This window comes from Stegostoma tigrinum, chromosome 37 (genome assembly GCF_030684315.1).
Source record: "Stegostoma tigrinum isolate sSteTig4 chromosome 37, sSteTig4.hap1, whole genome shotgun sequence".
NCBI lineage: Eukaryota > Metazoa > Chordata > Chondrichthyes > Orectolobiformes > Stegostomatidae > Stegostoma > Stegostoma tigrinum.
The window spans coordinates 3,197,404-3,213,300 of NC_081390.1; the positions used below are offsets into that span (position 1 = coordinate 3,197,404).

At 42.2% G+C, this 15,897-nt stretch overlaps 1 protein-coding gene across 12 annotated transcripts in view; it reads right to left on the reverse strand.

Annotated features, from left to right (window-relative positions):
* LOC125467494 (paired box protein Pax-2-like) overlaps positions 1 to 15,897 on the reverse strand; it is a 228,891-nt gene that overhangs the window by 16,182 nt on the left and 196,812 nt on the right. For all 12 annotated transcript variants that reach the window (XM_059640243.1, XM_059640241.1, XM_048563409.2 and 9 more), the window contains one exon: positions 10,558 to 10,659. In XM_059640243.1, coding sequence (XP_059496226.1) covers positions 10,558 to 10,659 — 102 coding nt within the window. The remainder of the gene's footprint in view (positions 1 to 10,557; positions 10,660 to 15,897) is intronic.

Sequence of the window (15,897 nt, forward strand, 5' to 3'; positions counted from 1 at the left end):
GACCCTTCCTGCACTCTAGGGAAGGAATGTAACAAAGGCTGCTAAGTTTCCTTCTTCTTAAATGGGATGGGGAGAGGGACAGAGTGGGCACATGATGACAACAAACAGGTTCAGATATGGTCAATGGTCTTCCTGATTCAATCTCTATTAAAGCTCCTCATGACTGCACACAATATGAAGCTTAGCTTCTTTAGTTAAACTATCAGACAGTTTAATTTAAACAAATGCAAAACTGTATTCCTTGCACTGCAGTGAGAGCTTTGATGAGGGTTACAGGATTGATTTTACTAATATCACTCCTGCTGTGGTGCCTCTATTTGGGAATGCACATTCTCTGTAATGTTTCCTGTAATTTGCTGGATGGAACAATTGTAGCTGACCTCCTGTGTGAACAATTCCCCATCAGAAGTGTTACCTGTAAGGCCTTCAAATCTAACTACAGACACCATATGTTAGAAACAAAACTATAATCAAAAGATTGAATCTGTTTATATGCAGTGAGTGAGACAATTAAGTACAAATATAATTTAAAAGAAGTGTTATTCTCGTTACAAGTAAGTAGGGTTTGATAAACCTGACACACAAAAGGGGGAAGCCAGAAGATTCAATAATGTATAACAACTTTCCCTGGAACAAGTAATCTGGTCTCATCCAGGACTTGCTGCCAATGTTTGTTCCACACACCAAGTTTGAAAGCTCCTAGGACTTGACTGCAAGGATTGATTGGCATGCAAGTAAAAGTCCTGGGGTGGAGATAGAGAGGCTGTGACTCAAGCTCAAGATTGTGATTTAAACAATTACAGGCTTTCTTCTATTCTGTGACCCTGAAATGCTTTTCTTGAACCTGAACCGCAGGTTAAGTACAGGGAACCAGATTCGCTCCACAGCAGCTGCACAGCTCACAACAGTGTTTATCGATGGTTCAGGAAAATGTGAGTTGGATAATGAGCTCTGGGGTGATATGTGACTGGAAGGAACTATCTTATCTCATTCTAGATAGTCATCAAGCATGTTAAATTTGCTTTCCAACATTGGATTTTTCCCAACTGCCTGCCTTCTGTTAATGCCGGCCAGGTCATTGTCTCCACATTAACACAAGCTTATCCCTGTTTTCCTCTCTGTGACTTACTTTCTTTAACATTAGTAACCACCTCTCTACTATTCATCTTATGCCTGTTGTCATCTCTTTTGCTCCCCATGTCTCTCTGCCTTTCCTGCCACACAATAAGTCAAAAGGCAGAGAAACATATCAGAGCCTTCTCAGATTTACAAAATTATGATCCTGGGGATGAAGTGCTTGTCATATAAGGAGTGGTTGAGGACTCTGAGCCTATACTTGATGGAGTTTAGAAGCACAAGAGAGAATCTGATTGCAACTCACAGAATACGGACAGGCCTGAATACAGTGGATGTGAAGAAGACATTTCTACTCATAGGAGAGACTAAGGCCTAAGAGAACAGCCTCAGAATATAGAGACATCCTTTTAGATCTGAGATGAGGAAGAGTTTCTTCATTCAGAAGGTAACGAATTTGCAGATTCTGTGAAATTGCTCACAGTACTCCAAATGTGGCCTGATAAGTAGTCAGTAAGGTCTCATAAGGCCCTGATATGTTTCCATGCCTTTGAATTCATTGCTACAGATAGCTGATGAGGCCAAGTAATTTAATGTATTTAAGACAGACATAGATAGGTTCTTGACTAGTAAACAGATCAAACATTACAGGAGAAGGCAGGAGAACGGGATTGAAAAACATACCATCCATGATTGAATGTCAGTGCAGACTTAATGGGCTGAGCGGCCCAATTCTGCTGCTGTATCCTCTGGCCTATTTAGGTCTATCATTTGGAATTTCAGTGACATCGGCCTTAAAATTAGAACCGTGGTGCTGCGACTTACAAATCTTAAGATGACTTTCATCTCCTTGTCCCGACAGCCTCATGCAGGATGCAATTTGCTGCTTTCAATATCACAGAGGCCAGCTGCATCCTGTATTTCGGAATTCTAATCCCCACGGTAAGCTTGGAGCCTGTTTTTTCCATTTGATAAGATTGTGGCCAATTTAGTTGTGGTATCACTTCCACTTACTTATTTGCTCTCTGTTGTAGTTCATTGCCTTGTCTGTCAAAAATTTGGTGTCAAATTGAAAGGAAAAATGTACAATGTGGAAACATTTCAGCATAAATCAGAGGATTGGAAAAGTGTTCTTTTTTTGAGAAAAGAACATAATGACGAATAAGAAAGAGGGAGAAAACTAACCAGGAGATTAGATTAGATTCCCTGTAGTGTGGAAACAGGCCCTTTGGCCCAACAAGTCCACACTGCCCCTTGGACCATCTCACCCAGACCCATCCACCTATAACCCACACACCCTGAACACTACATGCAATTTAGCATGGCCAAACCACCTAGCCTGCTCATCTTTGGACTGTGGGAAGAAACCAGAGCACCCTGAGGAAACACACAACACACACACACACACACACACACACACACACACACACACACACACACACACACACACACAGACAAACACACACACAGGGAGAATGTGCAAACCCCAAACAGACAGTTGCCCGAGGCTGGAATCAAACCCTGCTCTCTGGTGCTGTGGAGCTGCAGTACTAACCACTGAGCCACCGTGCCACCCATAATGTGTAAACAGATAGTAAGACCCTCTTTAGAAGTACAAAAAAGGAAGAATAAGGCCGAAGTGAGCTTTGAAGGATGAGCACGGGTAAGGAATAATTAGGAACCAGGAAATGGAAGAAGAGTTAAATAAATAATTGTGCCAATCTTCAGATGGAAAACAATAATGGTATTTCAAAAAATATTATATAAACAATGGGTAAAAGTTAGGAAAGAAGAAACACAATAGCTAGTAGAATTATAAGGGAAACTGATGGGTCTAATGGCCAGTAAGTACCTGATTGGATGCATCTTACAATAGTAAAAGTTATAGCTACGGAGATTGTGGACGCACTGGTAGTAATCTTCTAAGAATCACTGGTTTCTGGAAAAGTCCCAGAGGATTAGAAGGCTGCCAATGAAATATCATTATTCAAAACAGGAAGGAGACAATAACAGACATCTATAGGCCAGCTAGCTTAACTTCTATCTTTGTGAAAATTCCATAGTCTATTATAAAGGATGTAACAGCAAATCATTTAAAAATACATATTTTAGTCAAACAGAATCCCCATAGCTTCACTAAAGGGAAACCATTAATGACAAATGCATTATAATTCTTTGATGATGTAACAAGTAGAATAGATGAAGAAGAAACAGCCGATGTAGCATATTTGGATTTCTAAATGATGTTCGATCAGATACTCTACCGAAGAATTATCCTCATCTCTTTCTTAAAAGGGCAACTTCATGCCTAAATTGTGTGTTGTGTTGCCTAGTTTTAGTCTCTATTACCAGAGGAAGCATCTACCAATTACCTACACTTCAAGTCTTCTCAGGATCTTGTGTGTTTCAATAGGATCACCACCCGTTCTTCAAAACTCTAATGGGTGTAGGTCCAATGTGTTCAACCTTTCCTCATAAGATGTCATTTATCTCAGGAAGCAATTGAGTAAACCCCCTCTGAACTGCTTCTAATGCAATTATATTTTAAATAGCCAAAAATGTACATAGCACTGCAGAAGCAGTCTCAGCAAGATCCTACAAGGTTGCATGAAAACTTGCAAATTTTTATATTCCATTTCCTTTGCTTTATGCAATGACATACACTTTACTCCCTTCTCATTTGTTGCACCCATGCATTGGCTTTTTGTGAGTCATGTGCTAGCACTCTGTTTACTTAAAAACAATTACTTGTTGTCATGCATATTTTGTTACAAAATACAGTGAAAAGTGTTGTATAGTGTTGCTACTCTCCAGTGCCATCTTAAAACGCAGAAAAAATAAATCAAAACATAGACTAGAAAGGCAGATTAATAAAGAAATAAAGAAAACTGTTCAACTTTGCAGTCTTTCTTGTTAAATAAAATGCAGCTTTTCAATTCTTCTGGCCAAAATTAACAAGTTAATGTTTGTCCACATTATATTCTACCTGCCAGCTTTACTTTCTGATGTATCCTGGTGTCATCTGCAAATGTATCTGTGTTATCTTTGTTCCCTTCATCAAAGTAAAGGATATAGATTGTAGCTATCGAGGGTGCAACTCTGATTCCTGTGAAACTTTACTTGTTACAGTTTGCCAAATAAAAACCGAGCCATTAGCCCTACTGTTTGCCTCCTGTTAGCCAACCAATCCTTCATCCATGGTAAAATGTAACCACCTTCCATGTGAACTTTGAGACAGCACCAAATGAAAGGCCTTGTGAAAACTTAGAGTACCACATCTACAGGTTTCTTTTTAACCACCTTGCTTTTTAATTCCTCAGAACACTCGATAAATTAATGAAACACAACTTTCCTTCCACAAAACTATGTTGGCTCTACCTGATCATGTTTTTTTTTATTCTTCAGCAACATTCATGACTCCTCAGATATTGAAGCAGCTCATGTCCCTGCGAATGTAAGACATGGACAACTTCCAGGCTTGGGCTCATAAGATGCCAGTAACATTTGTTACACACAAGTGCCAGGCAATAATCATCTCCAATGACAGAGAATCTAACCATCACTCCTTGATGTTCAACACCAGTGCCAATGCGGAATCACCCACTACCAGAATCCTGGAGGTCATAATTGACCAAAAACTGAATTGAAACAGCTATGTAAGTATTACGGCTACAAGGGCAGTTCAGAGGCTATTGTATTATGTAGTAAGTAATTCACCTTCTGCCTCCCCAATGCCTTTCCACCATCTATAAGGCACAAGTCAGAAATGTCATGGAATACATGAAAAACAGCACCCAGGACTAAAAAGCCTGCTTGTTTGGCAACCCATTCACCACCTTCAGCATTCAGTCCTCTCACCGAAGCACAGAGGCAGCAGAGTGTACCATCTCCAAGATACTCTGCAGTAACCGACCAAACCTCCCTCAATATCACCCGTCAAATCTGCAACTTCTATCATGTGGAAGGACAAGGGCAGCATGATGTGCTGGTTCCCCTCTGAGCCACACACTTTTCTGACTTGAATTGTTGTTCCTTCACTGTTGCTGGGTCAAAATCCTGGAACTCCCTTCCAAATAGTGCTATCATAAAAATATTTAAAGACTCTGCTTCCACTGCCTTTTCAGGAAGTAAGTTCCAAAGACTCTTAAAAATGTCCTCTGTTTCTGTCTTAAATGGACAACCCCTTCATTTTAAACAATGATCACTTGTTCTAGATTCTTCCATCAGAGGAAACATCCTGTCTACAACCACTCTATAAAACCCAATTAGGATCTTAAATGTCTCAATCATGTCTCCTTACTCATCTTAAATTCTTGCGGATACAAGCCTAGCTGTCCAACATTTTCCCTTCTGACAACTCACTCATTCCAGGTATTAATTGAGTAAATGTTCTTTGAAGCATTTTCAACCCATTTTCATCTTTCCTTAACTGAAAAGACCAATACTGTGCACAGTCCCATGACTGTACACAATCCCATGACTGTACACAGTCCCGTGACTGGCCACAGGCCAAATCAGAGGAGCCCAATCACAGCCCTAGATCATAGCCAGAATCCAGGGAATTAAGCATCTAACACAGACTGACACTCCAGCCACTTTCTTAACAACTAAATGAGTTCCTGGGCAATTTCAGAGGGCAGTGAAAAATTGTCATTGATCACATGAAAGTCATACTGGGTAAAGATGGCAGGTCTCCCTCCTAACATTAATGATGACATCAGCAATTTAGCAGCTCATACTTACCATAACCAATCCTAGCTTTTTATTTCATATATATTTAATTGACTGAGTTTACATTCACTCGCTCCCACAATTGTAGATTTAAGTTCCATTCCAATCCAATCCTTGGGTGCAGAAATTAAGATTGATGCTCCATTGAAGTACTGACGAAGCACTGCTCTGTCTTTTAGTTGAAATGTTAAATCAAAATCAACTTTATAGAAGTTTGGTTTGACCACTCTTGGGATACTGTGTACATTTCTGGTCACCACACTACTGGAAGGATGTTGATGCTTTGGGGAGGGTACAGAAAAGCTTTACCAGGATGTTGCCTGGTACGGGGGATTTTAGCCATGAAGAAAGGTTGGATAGACTGAGTTTGTTTTCACTGGAATGTAGGAGGTTGAGAGGTGACCAGACAGACGTTTATATGATTGTGAACGGCATGGGTAGAGGGGAAAGTACAAGGCTTTTTTGCAGGGTGGAGGGGTCGATTACCACGGGAGACAGATTCAAGGTGCTGGGGAGAAGTTTAAAAGAGATGTGCGAGGCATGTTTTCACACAAAGGGTGGTGAGCGCCTGGAATGCATTGCCAGAAAAGGTGGTGGAAGCAGACAAAATAGCAGCATTCAAAACACACTTGGGCAAATACATGAGTGGGAAGGGTTAGAAGGGTACGAAATAAAAGTATTCTAGTGGCCCTTCCACAGAATGGAACTGAAACGTTGACTCTGATTTTTCTTTCTTCATAGATGCTGCCAGACCTGCTGAGCCTTTCCAGCAACTTCTGTTTTTGCTCCTGAGAGGGATATGGATCCTGTAAGTGAAGACAGTTTTACTATGGAAGGGCAAAATATGTCAGCGCAGGTGAGGAGGGCCAAAGGGCCTGTTCCTGTGCTGTGTCATTGTTTGTTCTTTGTTCAAAATCCATTTGCCCTTTCATGTGGGTTTACAAGTCTCAAGTAAAATACTGGATAAACTCAGCAGGACTGACAGCATCTGTCGGGAGAGAAACAGTATTAACATTTCAACACTTGGCCCCTTAATTTGGAGTAAAATTATAAGGCATTATTTCAAAGAAGAGCAAGGGAGTTATCTCTGGTATGCTAGGTACTACTTAGTCTTCAATCCACATCAAGTAAACAGATTATCTGTTCATTATCATGTTGCTGCTTGTGGGACCTTGCTGTGTGCAAATTAGCTGCTGTGTTTCCTCCATTAAAATAGCGACTACACTTCAAAAAGCACTTAATTGTTGCAAAGCATATTGTGATGTCCTGTGGTCCTGATAGGTATGATATAAATGCAAATCTTTCTTTTTTAAATCAACAAACATAAAATCTTCCATGAACTAGCACAATCGGGAGGTGTAATAAAATGTAATAAAACATGATTGTTTCCTTTCTTTGCATTAACAATTACTGTTTGATGTATTTAAGACTGATAATGCTGGTGCAGTTTTATTGATATAGTTATTGCTGAAAATGGGTTGATCATAATAAATTTGAGGCTTTAATATATGATTGTCAGGTCCACCACATATTAAGAAACCAATTCTAAATTAAGTAAACTTGATCAACTTTAAAAACATGTTTCTGTGTGTCTGAAAAGAACTTAATGTAAAGAATCTTCACCATGGGATGCCCGTAAGTGATTAATGGCGTTTAGCCATGGTAACTGGTTCAGTCTATAGGCATGTCCAGTTTTGTAAGCAGGACCAATTTCCAATGCGATTTTTAAACAATACTGAAGCTTGCAGAATATAGGAAACAGAAGCAAGATAGGCCATTCAGCCCCTTGAACTTACATTGCCAATTAACAGACCATGGTTTATCTCTAACCTCCATACTATTTTCCTGCACGATTCCCATATCCCAGACCAGAGGATATAAGTATAAAATCCTTCACCATGCTGACTTTAAAATCCAGAAACCTATCAATCGCTGTCTTGAATACATTCAATGATGCAGCCTCCAAAGCTCTCCACAGTGGAAAATTCCAAAGAATTTCCATGCTTTCAGTGAAGAAATTCTTCTTCAGCTCAGTATAGTTTCCAGCATGGCTCAGTAGTTAATACTGCTGCCTCGCAGAGCCTGGGGCTTGATTCCTTTGATTCCATCCTCAGGCAACTGTCTCTGTGGAGTTTGCACATTCTCCCTGTGTCTGCCTGGGTTTCCATAGGGGGCTCCAGCTTCCTCCCACAGTCCGAAGAAGTGCAGGTCAGGGTGGATTGGCCATGCTAAATTACCCATAGTGTGTAATGGCTGTGTGAGTTAGCTAAATTAGCCACGGGAATAGCAGAGTTACAGGGAAAGGTTAGGAGAATGGGTCTGGGTGTTCAGAGGGTCGGTGCCGAATGGCCTGCTTCCACACTGTAGTGATTCTATGATACTTTGGGACTGCACGTTAGCTCAATGGTAAGCACTGCTCCTTCACAGCGCTAGGGGCCTGGGTTCGATTCCACTCACAGGTGACTGTCTGTGGGAAGTTTTCACATTCTCCCCTTGTCTGTGTGGGTTTCCTCCCACAGTCCAAGGATGCCTAGGTTAGGTGGACTGGCTATGCCAAATGCCCATACTGTCCAGGGAGGTGTAGATTAGGTGGGTTTTAGGGGGACAGGTCTGGGTGGGATGCTCTGAGGTTTGGTGTGGACTTGTGGGCTGAAGGGCTTGTTCCCATGCTGGATGGATTCTAAGATAAATAGCTGACCTCCTATTCTGCAACTGTGTCCCCTAATATGAGACCTTACCAACCTGGGAATAAATCCTCACTTAATATATCCTGTCAATCCTTATCCATCCCAGCGATTCATCTGGAAACTTGCTTTACACTGGATCTTCACGTTCTTACACTGGTTTAGCTCCTCTCAAGCAAAATTGAACCAGCCCTTTCTAGGCCCCACTATTCTGAAGGAATCTTCTGATGAATGTGCCTCGAAATGCAGTCCTGATCACAATGACTTCTAACAGGCTCTGAGGCTAACATTCCTGATTTAACAAAAGTCATAATGGGTGACATTCCTTCACTTCAAGGGATCCAGAAGTTTGGCCAATCTTTTGAAAAGGTGATACCTTGATACAGAACATTTTTCAAAAACTTTAAGGGCTAGTTGAACTGAAATTCTTTTCATTAAGCCAAAGAAGTTTAATATGAGGTCAAAAAGGAATGGTCATGTTTTGAAGACCATTGGCTAAAATGAATATAGAAAACTTTTCCTGCTGATTAGTGAGACCAGAACCATGGGACTTGGTTAGATCAGTTGGCTAGACTTGCAATGCAGAGTGATGCCAACAATGCAGGTTCAATTCTCATACCAGCTGAGGTACCTCCTCAACCTCACATCTTGTCTGAGACGTGGTGACCCTCTGGTTAAACTCATCACTAGTTGTTTCTCTTTCATGAGTGACCCACGAGACTACAGCAAAATCAGTCCAAGAACATCACCAAAGAATTAACAGAAAATGCTATTTGAGAGAGCTAATGGGAACTGCAGATGCTAGAGAATCCGAGATAACAAAGTGTGGAGCTGGATGAACACAGCAGGCCAAGCAGCTTTTGTGCTCCTAAGATGCTGCTTGGCCTGCTGTGTTCATCCAGGTCCACACTTTGCTATGCTTTCTGAGAGGTTAGTGCACGTACTCGGGATGAGGAATTTTAGTTACATGAATAGATTGGAAAAGTTCAGTCTGTTACCTTTGGCAAGGAGATGAGACTGAAGTTTTGCAAAAATATGAGGAGTTTGGATAAAGTCGATAGGGAGACACTTTTGTCACTCAGCAAAGGATCAAAAACAAGAGGGCAAAGATTTAAAGTGATTTGCAAAAGGACTGAATATGAGTTGAGGAAAGAAAGCTTTTTCACGTAGCAAGTAGCTAAGGTATGGAGTGCCTGCCTGAAAGTGTGGTGGAAGTCAGTGTCAATCGAGACATTCAAGGGGGCAGAGGTGATCATTTGAAGAGAAATAATGCGCAAAGTTACAGGGAAAAGTCAGTAGAGCAGTACTAAGTCATAATGTCCATTTGGGGAGTCAGTGTAAACATGATGGGCCAAGTGGCCTCCTTCTGTGATGTAATTAGTTCTTATGATTATGTCTGTTAAGAGAAAACCTGTAGAAATAGTACTCATTGTAGACAATAAAAGTAAAATGGGTAAATAGGAAAGTGAAGTGTTTAGGGATAAAGCAAGGGAAAGGGGCTTGGTCTGAATATCTCCTTCGCAGAGATATGAGGGATTGGCCACTGACTTTCCTCTACAAAACTCTATGATTCAACTCTTTGATATCAAATAATTGGAATCCAGCTTAATCAAGGCACTGTTTTCACTCTGCATTGAAGCAAGGGTCACCAACTGCCTTTTTGTTCCTTTAGGTTGTTTTTCTTTCAAAGAGATTGATTATCACTTCTTTTTAACCAAAAATGAATGGATTACAAATTAATAAGTAGCCAAAATCTCAAAACCCTTTCTCTACATCATTCCATAGGGTGTCCCAGACAATACCACAACTTTGGACCCATTAACATTGCTCTGCAGCTGAAATGTCCAGCCACCATCCAGCAGTTCTACTGCATCTCATACTCTTTGAAATACTCATCATGCCTGCACTGTCACTCTCTCATTGCTGGTGACTATCCAGCTGCAAAAATAACATGCAAACCTGGCACACTCCGAGAAATGGGGTACAGCCACAGAGAAAGATTTCCCAGGACAATGCTGAACGTTCATCACCATTCACTTGAAGGCTTCTCGGTAAATGTTTGAGTTACCTGGTACCATGCCAGCCAGTGTGGAGGTGGAGTAGCTGCCCTGCCCAGTCGGTGGAACATGTGGAGGGTAGCCAGGTAAAGTTGTACTTGCCATATCACGGCCTGAAAAGAAAAGAAACAAACCTTACATACAAGCAAGAAATCACAACCAAACATTAATGTATGTGATCTAACAAGATGAACACAGCAGGCCAAGCAGCATCAGAGGAGTCGGAAGGCTGACATTTCGGGTCTGGACCCTTCTTCAGAAATGAGAGAGGGGGAGAGGGTTCTGACACAAATGTGGAGAGAGGGGGAGGTGGATAGAAGATGGAGAGAGGAGAAGATAAGTGGGGAGGAGACAGACAGGTCAAAGAGGCGGGGATGGAGCCAGTAAAGATGAGTGTAGGTGGGGAGGTAGGGAGGGGGTAGGTCAGTCCAGAGAGGACGGACAGGTCAAGGAGGCAGAATGAAGCTGGTAGGTAGGAGGTGCGGGTGGGGCTTGAGCTGGGAGGATGGGATAGGTGAGAGGAAGGACAGGTTAGGGAGGCGGGGACAAGCTGGGCTCATTTTGGGATGCAGCTGGGGGAGGGGAGATTCTGAAACTTGTGAAGTCTACATTGATACCATTGAGCTGCAGGGTTCCCAAGTTAAATATGAAATGCTGTTCCTGCAACCTTTGGGTGGCATATGTGTCTGTGCATGTTTGTGTATGTGTGTGTGTGTGTGTCTGTGTGTGTCTGTGTGTGTGTGTGTGTGTGTCTGTGCATGTGTGAATCAATCTCTCATTGTATCAGAAGGATATATGTTTGAGTGCTTGAATGTAACTATGTACATACATGTTTGAGATTGAGAGAGTGAGACTACAATGAGTTTGTGAGTGAGTGTCAGACTTCCAGAAATGCACACGTGTGTGCAAGTGTGTGTTTATGAGCGTAAATGTATATGTTTGTGAGTGTGAATGTGTGTGAGAATGAATGTGCCTGTGCCCCACACGTGGATGTCTTGTACCAGCCATGATGATGGTCTGACCCTAGCTCCTCATGTTCCTCGGTGAACAGTCTCAGATAATCACCCTGATGAGTCTGTTTGATCTATGGTACTAAACAGAGCACAATAGATAAAACAATTAAGAGACCAGGAGAAAATATCATTCACTGACCAATAATTAGACTGTTGATTAATAAATTGCAAATGTTTTATTATCTTGTGCTCTCTGCAAAACACAGAGGAGACAAATCCAGGCTAGAATGTCATCTCATGAGCTGCTAAATGAGTAAGGTCCAATTATCAAGGACATGCGTACACATTGATACTGAGACTTAGACAGATATACACACACATGCATCTGCACAGGCACACATCCAAAAAACAAGTGTGGAAGCACCCACACACATGAACAGCTACCCACACACAAACACATATGCTTGCACACAGAACTGTTATGCAAACACATGCCCCCACACACACACACACACACACACACACACACACACACACACACACACACACACACACACACACACACACACACACACAGCCATAGTTCAGTTCACAGCACTGTCACCTCGCCTCTGTGTCAGGCATTATGGCTTCTAATGTTTCTAATAGACCTTCTGTAATCATTTTAAATAAACTTTATTGTCACTGATAGTAGCCACACTCCAAGATAACAAATCTTCACAAGTTGTACTAAGAAAAGATCGGTAAGGGAGACAACCATAGGTATGTCAGTGGCCAGGGCCTAGGTTCTTGGAGAATGCCTTGAGTGTTGCTGGAAAGGGTTATGGTTCCTCAGATACCACTGTTCAGCAAGCCTTGAAAGCAAAATTCGAGACCAACACTCCACCGTAGTATTGAGAGGGTGCCATCTTTTAAATGAGACATTTAGCTGAAGCCCTGACTACCAACGGAGGGAAATGTAGAAAGCCCTGTGGTTCGATCCAAAGTCATTGCCCAAATAAAATTACAAAGAAACAGATTATCTGGTCATTTATTACATTATTATTTGTGGTACCTTCCTGAAAACAAATTGGCTGCCAGATTTCCTGTTTGGTCAGGCTGTGGGAGATATCAGGTCTACGGGGAGGGCATTGGGTCAGGGGTTTGACAGGTTGGGGGGATTGTCAGTGGGGAGTATTGCAGAGTTGGGTTTGCTCCTGCTGTAACCGAGTCAGGTCAGGGTGGGGAGGATATCAGTTTGGCAGAGGGCTGGTGGATGCTGTCAGGGAAAGGGTGTCAGAGTGGAACTCTGGGTCCAGGAAGGGGATGATTGGACATGAAGACATCCACCTGGGGAAGGGAGATGCAAGACTGGGTAGTGTGAGGGATGTGGTGCTTGCTGGGGGTAGTGGGAAAGGTGTTCTAGTTTGGGCGAGAGTGATGAATCACAGGCTGTCTTTAATTGTTATCCAGGAGCTACAACCGGTTTTTAATTCTCTAACGTTTCCTGGGTAACTATTAACCTTAGGTACGTGGGAACATGAGTCAGAACTTTCAGAATCCTTTGTCTTTCTTGGGCCTTTATCAGACTGTCCAGACAAATGTGAATCACCAACAGAATTCTCGATTTTCTTGCCAATTTCCTCTGACTCCAGTCGATGCTGCTCCAACAATTATCTGGGACATACTTAAAAAATATACTTTTGTTGGATGGTTTAAAATTTTAATTTGAAAATGGAATAAAAAAGATTTAGATTGGTATAGCCTCATCACAGTCTAACAAATTTACAGCCAATAAATTATTTTTGGAGTACACTCACATAAGGAGCACAGTTGCATGCAACCAGGAGTCAGAAGCAGTCAATAGCCTAAACAATCTGCATTTGCCTGGAACCCTTATTAGCAAAACACAATGCAAACTATCTCACGAATAGGTTCGCAAGAACAATGCACCATGTGCAAACGAAAGAGCTGTCAGAAGCAAGTGACTGAAAGCTTACTCAATAAAATGGGTAATGTGGTGAGACCTATTTGTTTGATGTTTGACCTGATTTGGGTAATACCCTTTGACAGATTCCCCAACAATTTGAGGTTCCTGTGGGTTTTAGCTCCCAGCTCCAAAGGCCAAAAGGTAGTGCAGGCTGTTGTTTGAAACTGGTAAGTCAGAGAGTTAACACCAACTGACAGAATGAAGAGGACACTTGCATTCCAGCTCAGTGACTCGCAAGCAAGGCGAGAATACAGTTGGGTATAATCTTACAAGAACAATTAGACACGCTGTTTAGAAAACGTGTGTAGCAGTTTGTTTATACAGTAACCAAAGATGACTCTCTGTCACCTCTATTCTTCCACAATGATTTTGTTTGTATCCACTGCCTGTGTTTTAATCTCCAGTAAAACCGAGCAGGTAAGCCCCCATTACATTAGATTCCAGCTGCAACTGCTTCCCAGTCCCTTTTCTATGGGCACAGGTTAGTGCTGAGCTGGGCTCAGTTTTTGCTGTGGAAAAGGACTGGATTTCTATGAAGATAAGCAATGTTCACATTCTTGCTGCTTTGTTCTGTGATTGTTTAGAGACTGGCATCTGATTAACTGTCTTCATAAAACATGCAGGCACCAACTAGTCCTCATCCAGAAGCTGGAAGCCAACACCAGCATTAAATCCTTCAGAGTTATTTCAAGGAGACACTGTGCCACTTTCTGCGATGTTCTTTATATTCTCTTGAAGGACGTGGGCATCACTGGCTGGGCCCGCATTTATTGCCTGTCCCTGGCTGCCTTCGAGAAAATGAGGGTGAGCTGTCTGCTTGAACGACTGCAGTGCATTTGCTGGAAGAAGGCCCATGTTCAAAGTTCAGATGCACAAAGGAGAGAGGGAAGGTACAGGGAATGGAGACACGACAGCCCTGAAAAGGACACTGGATGTTTGATGTACATCCGCAATTCTGCTTCAAATCACTCAATGCCCAAATTCTCATCGGGGCCGGACAACAGTTGGCAATCGGTGAATCCATTCTTATTGCCACCTTCTTGCCCTTTCTCACCCTCAATGCCTTTCATCAGAAGCGGATTGGGGGGATAGGATCGCAGTCTTCTTGATTGTGCGGCCACTGAAGTCCTTAAATATCCAACTAATGGGCATTCTGCGGTTTCTTAATGCTTTTGCTCCTTCTTGCTAGGATTTTACACACAGAGGGAGGCACCGGCTCTAGATATCCAGCCTACCCCGCTGTGACCAGGCAAGGTGCTGGAAGGGAGCACGGTGCACCCTTTGAGGTCCTGTATCATTCAGAGACCACTCACCAGCCTATCCTCACCTCACCCTAGCCCTCACAACCCAATCCTCGGGTTTCTCCCACACACTCCTACTCCTTTTCTAGCCAAACCGACCCCTCCACCAGCTCTCCGGTGCACTGTTTCATCACCTTCACCTAGGCTCACTCATGGCTCACCTTCTCATGAAGCCTGTCTGCATTCCCAGTGGAAGGCCACAATACTCAGTGGTACTGCAGGGACAAGAGAACTGCCAGCCATTTGTTTGACTGGCCACTCTGAAGAACTGGATCTCGTGCCCAATGGAGCAAATGTGCCCCCACCTCACCCAAAGTGTTAAAATCAGCACCCTGCATTTCCTGGTGCCCACTAAGAGTACTCACATCTTTCACAGTGAAAGTAACTTCTCTATCGCAGAACGCCAGCACTGATTTAATGGGTCAGATCAACTCCTTCTGGTCTATAATTGTCTATGATTCAACATCTCCAGTCAATCCGTTTTCACTAAAGTCCTTGTTAAAATTTTGATGAATAATGAGTTGCTTCCTTTTAGTTAATGTTACTTTACTGCGGGACAGTCCACAGCCAGCAAAGACAAGGGATCCCGCTCTGCTGTGGAACCTGGGAATATAATATGGACTTCAGATAAGCCAATGCAACTTCATCTTTCAGATCTTGCATCTCCTCCCTGCCAGGAGAAACATTCTTTTTTACATCTCTTTTGTTAACTCATTTCTTTTGCCAGTTTATCCTTATATTTTCTTGCATTGTATCTCAGGTTGAATCCAAATATTCTTCATTATTTGCCTTTGTCTATTTCAGTTGATGTGTCTCTTAAGGTCCTATTTTGTTTGTCTCATTTCAAGGCTGAAGAGTGTTTATTTTTCTGACCATTCACAATAATTACCTTCTATCCTATGACCCACATTACTTCCTGAAAGTTAATATATCCTTCCTGCCCCTGTGTAAATATCAGAGCATTCTGGACAATTTCAAAATTATTTTGACTTCTCCACTTGAATCCCTTAAATGCTCTTTGAAATCTATCCATTCTTTCTCTCCATCCCTGCAAATCTGTTTGGTTTCTCGGCTCTCTACCCATAACTATTTTCCCTTCTACCTACTGCAGGATTTCAAACTTGTGAA